The 14,424-nt window shown below is 44.3% G+C and overlaps 1 protein-coding gene across 6 annotated transcripts in view; it reads right to left on the bottom strand.

The window, feature by feature from the left end:
* TBXAS1 (thromboxane A synthase 1) overlaps window positions 1-14,424 on the bottom strand; it is a 349,992-nt gene that overhangs the window by 118,122 nt on the left and 217,446 nt on the right. For all 6 annotated transcript variants that reach the window (XM_075939406.1, XM_075939367.1, XM_075939378.1 and 3 more), the window contains 2 exons: window positions 10,351-10,499; window positions 8,244-8,374 (listed from right to left, as the gene is read on the bottom strand). In XM_075939406.1, the coding sequence (XP_075795521.1) occupies window positions 8,244-8,374; window positions 10,351-10,499 (280 nt within the window). The remainder of the gene's footprint in view (window positions 1-8,243; window positions 8,375-10,350; window positions 10,500-14,424) is intronic.

The raw sequence follows: 14,424 nt of genomic DNA on the forward strand, positions 1-14,424 counted from the left end.
TTCAAGCAGCTCTTGAAGCAAGTAGTTCATGAGGTCATAAAAGAGAAAACACTCAGGGGAACTGGTGCGGGAGGGCAAGAAGACAACAGTGTCCACAGTAATTAGATTTTCAGATGGCCCTTCTCCCCTAGTGCACGCATACATGAGCGTACACCCCCCTCCACACACATGCATACATTCACAGTGCTTACTGATTCCCAGAGTTTTCCACAGAAAGATATTAAAAGATGCTTGTTTTCTTACAGTACATTATTAATTCCTTAAGGCACAAAGAGAGCAATACACCCTTCTGCAAGCTTAAAAACATTTAGTGTCAGTTTTCCTCAAAAACTGTTCAGTTCCACAGGTTTCACCTGATCTCTTTTGTGCTGCTCTGTGGTTGGGGGTGGAAAGCTTGTGGCTTTCCACACTTGGGAATTCTCCCTGCCTGAAGGAATCCTTGGGTGGCACAGACACAGCATGGACAACTTCTAGGCTGTCCTCTGCCCAGCCCCTGGCATAAGGTGTGTGTCAATGTTGGGGAAATGGGAGGAGGGAAATGGACATGGCTACAGCGCCATTGTACCCTGGCAATTTGTGGATGAGAAATAGCCCCTTGCATATTAGAGCTAGCACAGTGCAGCCATAGGGCTGTTCTAAATTATACTAGAGGCCACACTATCCTCACTACTGGCAGCCAAAAATGGCTCCTCACCTTGGAAACCACCATCACCCTTTTATACCTAGAACATGTACAGCACAAGTAGAGATTGTACTGGCTTCCACTATACTTCTCTACTCCAGCCTGCAGTTATGGATAATGCTTTCTGCATACATAGGACGACCTTGGCCCCTCAGCCACACTGAGACTCAACCACCCACCAAGTGTGCTCATAAAATTAATCCTGGTGATGACTGTTCACCTGTTCATTAGGATCTAGATTGAGACTTCCAAGGCCCATCAGACGGTAATGACATTTGGTCACTATCTACCAGGCATGGATTTGACAACTAAGAATTATTAATTTTCCATTACACTATACTGCTTCAAAAATAGGAGAGACTTGGTGAAATTAAAAGAGTTGTGCATTTTAGAAATTCATTTCTTCAGGCATGTTTACTTTTGGCTGCAGCTTCTATGAAACTCCCATTTTCAGTTTAAGGCAGTCTTTATTTCAAAGGCTGATAATCTTTTCAGTTTCTCTGTTCTGAGGATTAAGTCGTTAATAGTTATAAAGCCTTCAGAAATTTAAAATTATTATATATGCACCAAGCATTATTATCACAACTAGGGACTATGAGTAAAATCCTGGTCTCACTGAAGTCAATGCGAGCTTTGCCTTGAACTTGACAAGGAGCTAGATTTTACCTAGATTGTATTTTTAAAAGGGGTCTCAATTCTAAGGATGTGAAAGGCGTATTTTAGACCAGTGTTTCTCAACCAGTGGTACAAGTACTCTTAGGGGTACCCCCCAGACTTCTCTCGAGTACATCAACACAACTGAAATTTGGAGAAAACTGAATTTGTTTTGAGTTTTACAGTGGTTTATTATTTTTGTACTTTTTATACCCAAACATTTAATCGCCTGCCCGGATACGATTAAGTTGTTTAAACAAATGTGTTGCAATGGTAGAAAAATTTTGTGTGTGTCTGAAAACTGTGGGTATGGGGGGTACTTATTTTTTTAAAAGGGTACTTTATAAAAAAAAAGGTTGAGAAACACTGTTTTAAACCTCTCAGCTTGACATCTTGTAAGAATAGTTTTCTCCTCTGTGTGTGATTTTCTATCAGTACAATCTTCTAGACTTTTCCACCAATATCCATCTAGAGTTTTATAAATTACTGTACAGAGAGGTAAGACTAGGATAAATTTGTCAGAAGATAAAATGTTATGTGGATACAGATAAACAATATCAAAATACTAAATGAAAAATCATTATGTAGTAAGATAACCCACCTTCCAAGTCCCTAGAAATATACTTTTTTTGTTCTAAGGATGCAATTTACTGCTTGCCAAAGGATCAGTACAAGGGAGATGTGCCACTAGAATCCCTCTTGAATTCTCCACACAGGTCATAAGGGTCCATTGGCCTTGTGCTGGTCCTTCTTCAGAAGGATGACTTGCTTCCTTGAATTTACATCATAAGAAAGTATCAGAGGGGTAGCCGTGTTAGTCTGAATCTGCAAAATCGACGAGGAGTCCTGTGGCACCTTATAGACTAACTGAAGTGTAGGAGCATAAGCTTTCGTGGGCAAAGACCCACTTCGTCAGATGCATGTAGTGGAAATTTCCAGAGGCAGGAATAAATATGCAGGCCAGGATCAGGCTGGAGATGACCAGGTGGATCCAATCAAGGAGGATGTGGCCCACTTCTAGCAGCTGATCTGGAGGTGTGAATTCCAAGAGAGCAGAAGCTGCTTTTGTAGTTAGCTAGCCATTCACAGTCTTTGTTTAATCCAGAGTTGATTGTGTCAAACTTAAAGATGAACTGTAGCTCAGCAGTTTCTCTTTGAAGTCTGGTCCTGAAGTTTTTTTGCTGCAGGATGGCTACTTTTAGATCTGCAATTGTGTGTCCAGGAAGATTGAAGTGTTCCCCTACAGGTTTTTGTATGTTGCCATTCCTAATATCAGACACAATCAACTCTGGATTAAACAAAGACTGTGAATGGCTTGCTAACTACAAAAGCAGCTTCTGCTCTCTTGGAATTCACACCTCCAGATCAGCTGCTAGAAGTGGGCCTCATCCTCCTTGATTGGATCCACCTCGTCATCTCCAGCCTGATCCTGGCCTGCATATTTATTCCTGCCTCTGGAAATTTCCACTACATGCATCTGACGAAGTGGGTCTTTGCCCACGAAAGCTTATGCTCCTACACTTCAGTTAGTCTATAAGGTGCCACAGGACTCCTCGTCCATCATAAGAAAGTTTCTTATAATTATTTGGATGCTGTCATGGTTTTAATACAGGCAGTCCCCGAGTTACGCAGATCCGACTTATGTCGGATCCGCAGTTATGAACGGGGATTTTCTCGCCCCGGAGGACTGGAGCGGCGGGACGCCTGGTCCCGCCGCCCGCCTCCTCCGGGGCGAGAAAAGCTGCTCCGCGTCTCCCTGGTCTGCTGGGGGAGCCAGCAGACCAGGGAGACGGGGAGCAAAGCGGCGGAGGACCCGGGCCGGACCCACAGCGCTGATCTGGAAGCGCCGCGGGTCCGGCCCGGGTCTTCTGCCGCTTTGCTCAGCGTCTCCCTGGTCTGCGGACCATGGAGACGCTGAGCAAAGCCCGGGGCCTGTGGTAGAGCAGGTGGGGCGCTGCCGGTTGGTCCCGCAGCACCGCTCCTTGGCGCTACTGGACCAACCCGGCAGCACCCCAGCTGCTCTGCCCCTGGAGTCCTGATTCAGCCGCTGATGATCAGTTTCAGCAGCAGCTGAATCAGGACGCCTGGGGCAGAGCAGCTGGGGTGCTGCTGGGTTGGTCCAGTAGCGCCGAGGAGCGGCCGCGCTACTGGACCAACCCAGCAGCACCCGAGCTGCTCTGCCCCAGGTGTCCCCAAGTCAGCCGCTGCTGAAACTGACCAGTGGCTGACTACAGGAAGCCCGAGGCAGAGTTGCTCTGCCCCGGGCTTCCTGGAATCAGCTGCTGATCAGTTTCAGCAGCAGCTGACTTGGGGACGCCTGGGGTTCTTAAGTTGAATCTGTATGTAAGTCGGAACTGGTGTCCAGATTCAGCCGCTGTTGAAACTGATCAGTTTCAGCAGCGGCTGAATCTGGATGCCAGTTCCGACTTACATACAGATTCAACTTAAGAACAAACCTACAGTCCCTATCTGGAAAAAGGCAAATATGGTGCCCTGCCCATCTATACAAAGGGAAATAAGAACAACCCAGGAAACTACAGACCAGTCAGCTTAACTTCTGTGCCAGGGAAGATAATGAAGCAAATAATTAAGGAATTCATCTGTAAACATCTGGAAGAAAATAAGGTGATAGGTAACTGCCAGCATGGATTTATAAAGAACAAATCATGTAAACCAATCTGATAGCTTTCTTTGATAGGATATCAAGCCTTATGGATAAGGGAGAAGCAGTGGACGTAGTATATCTAGACTTTAGTAAGGCATTTGATATGGTCTCGCATGACCTTCTCATCAATAAACTAGGGAAATACAATCTAAATGGGGCTACAATAAGGTGGGTGCATAACTGGCTTGATAACTGTTCTCTGAGAACAGTTATTACCGGTTCACCGTCATGCTGGAAGGGCTTAACAAGTGGGGTTCTGCAGGGGTCTGTTACGGGACTGGTTCTGTTCAATATCTTCATTAACAATTCAGATGATGGCATAGAGAGTACGCTTATTAACTTTGCAGAGGATAACAAGCTGGGAGGGGTTGCAAATGCTTTGGAAGATAGGGTCATAATTCAAAATGATCTGGACAAACTGGAGAAATGGTCTGAGGTAAACAGGATAAAGTTTAATATGGAGAAATGCAAACTACTTCACTTAGGAAGGAACGATCCATTTTACTGATACAGAATGGGAAGTGACTGACTAGGAAGGAGCACTCCAGAAAGGGATTTAAGGGTCATAGTGGACCACAAGCTAAATCTGAGTCAGTGTGACACTGTTGGAACAAAAGCAAACATGATTCTGGGATGCATTAACAGGTGTGTTGTGAGCAAGACACAAGAAATCATTCTTCTGCCCTGCTCTGCACTTATTAGGCCCCAATTGGAGTATTGTGTCTAGTTCTGGGCACTACATTTCAAGCAAGATGTGCAAAAAAGAGAAGATTCCTTAGAAGAGCAACAAAAATTATTAAAGGCCTAGAGAACATGAGCTATGAGGGAAGACTGAAAGAACTGGGGTTGTTTAGAGAGGAGAGAAAACTGAGAGGGGACATGATAGCAGTTTTGAAGTATCTAAAAGGGTGTTATAAGGAGGAGGGAGAAAGTTCTCCTTGGCCTCTGATGATAAGATAAGAAGCAATGGGATTAAAATGAAGCAACGGAGGTTTAGGTTAGACATTAGGAAAAACTTTAACTGTCAGGGTGGTTGAACACTTGAATAAATTGCCTAGGGAGCAGTGTTCACCCTAAGATTTTCCAACCATGAGCGGAGTGAGTTTTGGCTTGTGAACCAATATTGAGGTCACGTGTGCTGGTTTGGATGTGTGCCACCATGACATCCAATTTATTCACACACACACACACACACACACACACACACACACACACACACACACACACGTACGTTTCCAGCTGCCGGAGCAGAACTCCCCTCCCCTGGCCATGCATCAGGTCCCGTTCCCAGACTCAGCCACCAGAACAGGTCCCAGCCCCCCTGCCACATGGCAGACCTGGTTGCCAGACTGGGCCTCCCCACCCCCCACCATGCAGCTGATCCTGGCCCCCTGCTGTAGCAGCTCCCTCACCACACCATTTCTGCCGGGGCCTCCCATCAGAGCAGCCGCCTGCCACATGAGTTCTGCTGCCCAGCTCTCCACAGGAGGTGGGTGGGGAAATAATTTTGTGTGTGCAGCCACACGGGTGCTGCACCTTAGTGGGAACTATGCTAAGGAGGTTGTGGAATCTCCATCACTGAAGATATTTAAGAGCAGGTTGGATAGACATCTATCAGGGATGATCTAGATGGTGCTTGGTCCTGCCGTGAGGGCAGAGGACAGGACTTGAGGTCCCTTCCAGTTCTAGTATTCTATGATTCTATATTGTAACTAAAATTCCCCAAATCTGACTCTAAAATGTTTCATTACACAAGCCAATGAATACAATCATCCAGGACTGAAATTATTTTACTGGTCATTGAAAAACAGTATGTAATTAAAATGACATCTGCAGCACTACCTGACGGGATAAGAAAAAGTGACATCCTAGCTCTCATATAAACAGCAAGCATATTATTAGATCTAAAGCTGGCTGTAAAATTCCAATCTACCTGTGCGAGTATCTTCAAGCATTGTTTCATTTCCTGATATAGCATTGGTGATAACAGGATGACTTTGCTCATCACTTTATTTTTTATCCTTTCTTTCCTTCCCCATTCAGTCTTTATGCACGTTAGCTAGAGCATGTCTTCCTCGCATCTGCAGCTAAGTCACTTTTGGGGGGCACTTAGTTGTTCCAAATCATGCAAAAATTAAATAAAGAACATTTTTGAAATGAAGATGAAGAAGATAAAGATGCAAACAATGCAACATCTAAGAGTGACCTGTAAAGGTCACTCACTGGATAAATGCAGCACAGTGAGTTCTACAACAAGGCCTATGGCTATTGTCCTTAATAAAGAGATGCAAAAAAACAAACAAAGGAAAAAAAACCAAAAAAACCCTACAGGTGATAACCTGGCCAAAAAATCTCCCATTGACTTCAATGAGACAAGAAGTCTTAGCATTCAGTACTAAAGCTGTAGTCTATATAGGTCATATTTCACTATTAACATGAAGGGCAGCTGTATTCTTCTCCATTTTCTTTACAAATTAGCATGAGGAATTTTGGTTCCTGGAAAATTACCAATGTTGCCTGTACCTGGCAAAATTTGGTGGCAACCTGTTTAAAAGTGCAAAAATGTTCAGGCGTGCCTGTTGATTTAGGGTGCCTCTGGGTTTTGGATGACCATCCTAAGACACTTAAACGACACTGAAACACCAAACTCTATAGTCACTTATCCAAGTCTTGGCAAAGTCCTGGAACTATATAAGAACACAGCTATCAAGATGTCTAAAATTTACTCTGGGACGATTTTTCAAACTATGCAAGTGTCTGGGTGGAACTAGATCAATATGCAGCCCGAAGGTCACTCAGACTGTGATCTTTGCTGGGAGTGGTGACTCTAGACAGGTCAGCCACACCATGCCCATAGGCAAAAATACCTATCTGACTCAACAGCCATGTGCATTATATCCATGAACCAGACAAGGACATTTGATCATGATAAAGCATACCTGGGGACAGGGAAAAAGGGAAACAAAGGATGCAGAGGCAGACAGGCATGCAGAGGAAGAGATTAACAGGAGGGTGACAGCTAGGGAGAAAGACGAGTAATGACCAGAGAAGAAAATGAAGAAAAGGAAAATAAGACCAAGACATAAGAAACATAAGAATATGAGCCCAAGCAGCAGCAGTAGAGTCCAAAGGAGCAGAGCACAAAACAAGGTAGAAAATAGCAACATCTCTGAACACTGATCTATGTTTTAAATGCATCCCTGATATACTGCTGCGTAGGCTGACATCCATTATTTCTCAAAGGTAAACATTGCAGACATGGGGTTAAGCCGTTTGAGAGGCATGGTTGGGAGGACCTGTTGTTTTTGTATATGTCATTACCCTAAGTTTGGGGTAATGGGCTTGAGTGTGATTTTTTTCTCCCAATTGATGTAAAATCAACTGATGGAAAATCTGAATACTGAATAGGGCATCTCCAGTATTATACCACTTACAGCTGCCTGATGTGTATGCTCTGTCAAATTTTACAGGAAAATTAAGTCATATGTTCATAAAAAGTCTGTTTCTTCTAAAATAGAAATCTTGTTTACATTCCTCATTTCTGGCTATAAATCTAGAATTAAGGGGCCAACGTATTTGGGAGCCTAAAATGGAGAGCCCATGTTACAGAATAGATCAAAGAGAAGAAAGCTTGAAGAGCTGTTACTACAGGGGATTTAAGTGCATGACTATGTTCCAAAGGTTTTGCATATGCAGAATTGAGCTGTTCCTTTACTAAAATGCCCCGTGTCTACAAACATTTAAAAAGCAGAGGCGCAGCATCCTGGGACTGGGCATGAGCTAGGAATCAGCTGATTCCCTCCTTGAGCCCAGGCCCCACTAACCCCCTGCCTCTCCTGCCCCCTGTGGAGATGGTGCTGGGGGGAACCGGAATTTAAGATGGCTCCCACAAGCACCTGTTCCTGCTCTCCCCCCTTTTTGCTGCCTCTGACAGAAGTAGCGGGGGGGGGGGGGGGGAAGAAGCGACTAATTGAGGGACTAGTTGATTATCCCATAATCTTATGCTCATGAGATAGTTGACTAGTCATTTACATCCGTATTGCATATTAGTAGTTCTTCTTCCATTTACACACCCACACAAAGAAGAACAGAAGCATGTATATGTTATACAAAAAACTTCCCCAATATTATTTTGAACTTTAAAATCACTCAGAGTTTTCACTTTGGACCAACGGATGTATCAGTTCTGATTTGATCCAAATACACTCCCCCATCGTTACATTTATCACAGAGATGCCTTACCTCATTTGCATCTTGGTGGTCTCTCAAGGCAATCATATTCTTAATAACTTCAATAAAAAATCCATTCAGATCATCACGACTCTTGTTTGGCAAAATCCGGATCAATGGAATCATTATGAATGGAAATGCAACTTTAAGAGAACATTACAAAGAGAATATTAAAGTTGGGTGTAGGAACACTTATTTCCCCCACCGCAACTTATTTGGGCTCCCATTTAGTAAGATGTTTTATTTTTATACCACTTATTTATCTGATTTCATTCCCCCATTATAGAGTGACATTGCATAGCCTCAAGCCTATTTTGGCTAAGAATCTCAAGTTAGTCACATACACTTCAAAGTTTGCTCCAATTTGCAGTTCGGTTCCACAGTACCAAAATTCAATGCAACTTTATAATGCCAAAGCATCCTAGTGAAAAAAGCAGACTTCCCTGCCATTACTCAGATAATTAAATCTGAGATTTCTAATCCTACAAGCTAAGGATGTTAAGAAGTGGGTAACTGGCTAATCGTGTAGTCAATACAACTGATATTGACTACATGATTAGTTGATAACGGAAGGCTCTCTGTCCTGGCTCGCACCGGGTCCAGGAGCTACCCTTGCTGTGGCTCTGCAGTTTAAACGCAGTAAGAGCTCAGTGGATCTTACTACATTTAAAAAGCAGAGCTGCAGCAGGGGTAACTCTCGGAGACAGCACAAGCTTTTTTACAACAGACAAAGGCAGAGGGAACTGTGACTCAGAATGCACTAAACTTAAGCTGGGCCCAAGGGTGTGCTCCCTCCCCCATAGTATTTATAATCAGTGGAGAGCCTTGGGGGAGCCCTTCAGGGGAACATAGACCCTGGGAGGTGTGGGGGTTAGTTGCAGCACCACTGGCTCTGCTCCACTGGCTCCTGGCGTTGCTCGAGAGAACTGGGGTTGGGAGCTTTGGGTAAGAAACAGAATGGAGGCGGAGAAGAGGCTTGGGGGAAAGGGTGGAGTTGGGTTGCCAGGAGTCTGCTATTGACCCGGACAGTCCACTATTTACGCCTCCTGTCCCGTAAAAAAATTCAGAAAATATCAGATACCTAAAATGTCCGGTATTTTCTGATTTTTTTCCCAGACAGGAGGTGAAAATCCCAGGTGTTTACTGGGTTCCGCAGGGGAACTGTCTGGCCCAGAGCAGGGAGACGGCCGCCAGCAGCCTGTTAGGGCCAAAAAGCCTCAAAAGCATTTCTTAAAGGGGCCACACTGTTTAAAAAAAAATTTTTTTTTTTTTGCTTAACAATTCTCGGGGTCCTTTTTTTGCCCAACAACTTTGGTCTCCCCCTTTTTTTTCCCTCAACAGAATTTTTTCCCCGGTGTTTTTTTTGGGGGGGAAGGTGGTGTTCAGTATTTTTGGTTAAACCATCTGGCAACCCTAGATTGAGTGGAGGTGGGGCAGGGGAGGTAGGAAGAAGTAGGGTAAAGCAGGGGTGAAGTCAGAGCAGGGGCAGGAAGGAGGGTTGTCCCAAGCCCCCCATCCAGCTAGGGGACAGCCTGCCATGACCAGTTCCATAAAGTATTCCGTATTTTTTCCACTTCAAAATAAATGCATTTTTTAATGGCCTCCTGTGCCAGCATTACGGACTAATGATAACAGGACACACTTATCCACTCACTTCATCCCCCTTCCATATGATTTTGTTTGGGGGTGGGATTTTTATCCCTGCCAATTAAACAGATGGGATGCAAACTTTGCTCAAGCACAGACCTCATTAAAAATCTGTGAGCAATCCACAGGCCATGATTAATTCACATAGCATGGATTACATTGAAGAGGCTCAGTTTTACTATGAAAGAATAGCCCACCAAGACACCAGGTCCCAGAAGACTTCTATTCAGATCCAGGTAAAGCATTGCCTCCTGGGACAAGTAGTTCAGCAGGAAATATGTTCACAATGAAGATGAGGGCGGATGCAGGCCACACTGTAGAAATCCACAAGGTGCATTTGGAGTGTGGGGGCTGGACTTTGAATACATCTAAAACAATCCCGTAAGTGTGTCATCCTGCTCCCACTTCACAATGTTTTGTGACTCAAGAATAACTTCTAAAATATAAATAGACAAAGGTGGGCTATACTTACTGGTTAGAATTAGGATGGGCCTCAGAAGTGAAAACTGAAAAAACTTTTTGCAGTTCTGAACAAACACATCATCAGGATTCTTCTGAGAATCCACCTGGGTACCAAAAGCCACACTAGCGACAACATCCAAGGTGAAGCAGCCGTAACTCCTGCATTGGATTAAAGACATGACCTCATTAGCTGCTTGTTTGCATCTCCACAGAATCATAGAAATGTAGGACGGGAACGGACCTCAATAGGTCATTGAGCCAAGTCCCTTGCACTGAGGCAAAACTACATTCTATCTAGACCGGGGTGGGCAATAACTTTTCGGGGGGGAAGGGAGGAGCGGGGGAGACACTCAATGAATTTTCTGAAGTCGTTAGGGAGAAGCTCCAGGTTTCTGGAAGGGCTGGGACCACAAGCACAAGAGGCTAGACAGAGAGGAAGAGTGTGTGTGTGTGTGTGTGTGTGTGTGTGTGTGTGTGTGTGTGTGTGTGTGTGTGAAAGAGAGAGAGAGAGAGAGAGAGAGAGACAGACAGAGACTGTGACAGATTGTGTGTGGCACAGACTTGGAGAGTGTGTGTGGCACAGTGTGTGCATAGAGTAACTCTGTGCACGCGTGAGGCAGTGTGTGGCAGAGACTGGATGTGCAACAAACTGTGTGTGAGCGCCGCACGCCCAAGGTCAGCACCGGCATGTGCCGCGATCCCAGACAGGGGCTGCCCAGGTTCCACGCGGCGCCCCCGGGGCCGGGGCCGGGGGGCCGGGGCGCCGGGGCCAGCAAGAGCATGCGCGGCGCCCCCGGGGGCGGGGGTCAGGGTCAGCACCGGCACCCGGGGCCGGCCATGCGCCCGGGGCTGGCACCTGCCGCACGCCTGGGGGCGGGGCCAGCCCAGATTGCTCCGCGGGGTCACGTAAAGGGCCCGGCGGGCACCATGGCGCCTGCGGGCACCGGGTTGGGGACCACGGATCTAGTCTGACCCCTTGCACAGTGCAGGCCACAGAATCTCACCCACCCCCTCCTAGAATAATCCTCTCACCTAAATCTCTCTTGCTGGAACATAAGCCCATTGTCCCATCCTCAGTAGATAAGGAGAACAATTTAATAACCATTCTCTTTAATAATAACTTTTTACATATTTGAACATTTCTATCATGTTCCCCTTCCCTCTTATTCTTCTCTTTTCCACACTAAACAAACTCAGTTTTCTAAATCTTTCCTCACTTGTTGCTCTTCTCTGGACTTTCTTCAGTTTATCCACATTTCACATCTTTCTGAAAGTAGGCTGTGCAGAACTAGACACAGTGTTTCTGCTCTAAGAAGAGTTGAAAAATGACTTCTTATCTCTTACTTACACCCCTTCTGATAACATAGCCCATATGATTTTTTTTTGCAATAGTTCAGGTTGCACCTCTATAAACCATCTGGTCTGGCAAAATCCATGGTATATTCCAGGATCAAAGAGTCCCAGAATGTTGCGGGTGGTATGGAGGGCCCGGAAACTTGCCCAATGCAGGGAGGGAGGAGGTGGAAGCTCAGTGCGGGGCCCAGCTGGGCTGCCTAATGGGCTGGAAGCCAGGAATCCGCCATGCTGCTGGGCTACGCCTGTGGGGGTGGAGGGAGCTGGCACACAACCCAGCTAGGCTGCCCAAGGGAATCGGGAAGCCTGATGGGGTGGCAGAGCAGGAGGTGGGGCCAGCAGCAAGGGGGCCAGAAATGACCCTGGCAAAATCCCTCATCCAGGACTAGTCAGGTCCCAAGGGTGATGGACCATGGAAGTCCAACCTATATTCTATTGTTGACTCATATTTAGTTTGTGATGCACTATAATCCCCCGACCCTTTTCTGCAGTACTCCCTCTGTGGCAGTCATTTCCCATGTTATATATGTGCAGTTGACTATTCTTTCCTAAGTATTGTACTTTCCATTTGTCCATATTGAATTTCATCCTATTTATTTCAGACCATTTCTCCAGTTTGGCAAGATTATTTTGAATTCTACACTTATCCTCCCAAGTGCTTGCAACCCCTCTTAACTTGGTATTATTCACAAGCTTTCTAAGTGTATTCTCTAGTATGAAGATATCAACTAGAACCTGACTTAGGAAAGATCCTTCCAGGATTCCCCTCAATATGATCTTCCAGCTTGACCATGAGCCATAATTACTCTCTCAGTTTGGTTTTCCATCCATTTCTGTAGCTACCTTAAAGGAAATTTGTCTAGGCTACATTTCTCTTGTTTACTTCTGAGAAGGTTGTGTGAGTGTGTCAGACTCAAATCTAGATATATCATATTGACTGTTTCCTCTCTACCCACAAGGTCACCCTGACAAAAGGATATTATATAGGTTTGACATGATTTGTTCTTGACAAATCCATGCTAATATTTATCACCTTATTATATGCGAGGCACTTAAACATTTATTGTTTGAATGTGTGCACCATTATCTTTCCAGTTACATAAGTCAAGCTAGCTAGTCTATAATTTCTTGGGTTGTCCATATTCTCTCTTTTATAGATATGTATTATATTTGCCCTTTTCCAGTCTTCTGGGATCTCTCCCATCTTCTAGGAGTTCTCAGAGAGAATCATTAATGGCTCAGAGAGCTCTTCAGACATTTCATAAGTATTCTAGGGTGCATTTCATCAGGCCCTGCCAACTTGAAGACATCTAACTTGCCTAAGTAATTCTTAACTTGTTCCTTCCATATCTGCTTCCCAAATAGTACTTTATATATTTTCCCTTTTGTTTTTTAGATTTTAGTCAATTTTCATTAGATTTGAGTCAATTTTCATTAGATTTGAGTTTCACCTACAGCCATTTTTTTCATTATTCTTCTAACAACAAACAACAAAGGCTAAATGCTATTAACAACAGCAGCCTCCAGCCTCCTCTAAAGTTCATGTGAGAAATTTTAATAGTGTTTATATAACCCTTTTGGTCAGGAACTGTACTTCTAAATTATAAAGAAAAAAAGCTTTTTATAAATGGTTATAAATCAAATGCATTATGTCAGGAGTTTGTAAAAGCCTATCAAATTATTCATGGTCACAGACCCCATGTCATCTTATGAAAGACTGCTTTGGTGCCAGGTATCAGATTCTCTGAGGCTTTGACCATGAAAAAGCTTCCTCTTTAGCTCAGAAACAGATCCCTATCTGAGAGAGTGTTTCTAATAACCTTGCCAATAATTTCCATCCATTTATTTGTACAGCAGAATTTCTCAAACTGTGGTCGATGCACCATTGTTAGTTTGCAGATCACCAGGGATTGAAGGGAGCCACAAAGGAACATAAGGACTGCTGAAAAACGAAAGTATTTCTTTGCATCTGTCTTCACTGCAGAGGACATTGGACCTACCCTGGACCTGATTTTTCCTGATAATGAAGATGAGATACTATCAGGATATGTGTATATTACGCGGAAGATCAACGCTGCCGCAGTCGATCTTCCAGGGTTTGACTTAGCAGTTCTAGTAGAGACCCATTAATTCAAACTGAGAAGGCACCTCCGTTGGCACCAGTAATCTTGCTCCTCATGAGGAGTAAGGGAAGCCGACAAAAGCATTTGCTCCTATTGACCTCCCGCTGTGTGGAGGACACAAAAACGCAATTTAAGATGCATTGACCCTCAGCTATGTAATTAACGAAGCTGGAGTTATGTATCTGAAGTCGACTTTTCCCTTTAGCGTAGGCCTGGCCTCAGAGATTAAAGTGTCAGAAGAGTAAGTACTGGAACAAAAAGGTAATTTAAATGCAACGGATGGTATACATATAAGGATTCTGAATTTCGTCTAAAAAAGGTAGAGCAGAATTAAAGGGGGTTCAGAGAAGAGTGACAAGAATGATTAAGGATATAGGAAAACTATCACAGAAAAGGAGACTACAGAGACTGTGTTTGCTTACATTAAAGAAGAGAGGATAGGATACAAGGACATAAAAGAAGTATATGTTTGTATACGAAATGGTCTAGAGAAAGTAGATCAGGAGCTTCTGTTCTCCTTGTCTCATAACACAAGAGCAAAGGGGCATTCCATTTAATTAAAAGCTGGCAAATGCCAAACTTATACAAGGAAATACTTTTTCACATAG

Source organism: Pelodiscus sinensis, chromosome 1, assembly GCF_049634645.1.
Source record: "Pelodiscus sinensis isolate JC-2024 chromosome 1, ASM4963464v1, whole genome shotgun sequence".
Taxonomy (NCBI): domain Eukaryota; kingdom Metazoa; phylum Chordata; order Testudines; family Trionychidae; genus Pelodiscus; species Pelodiscus sinensis.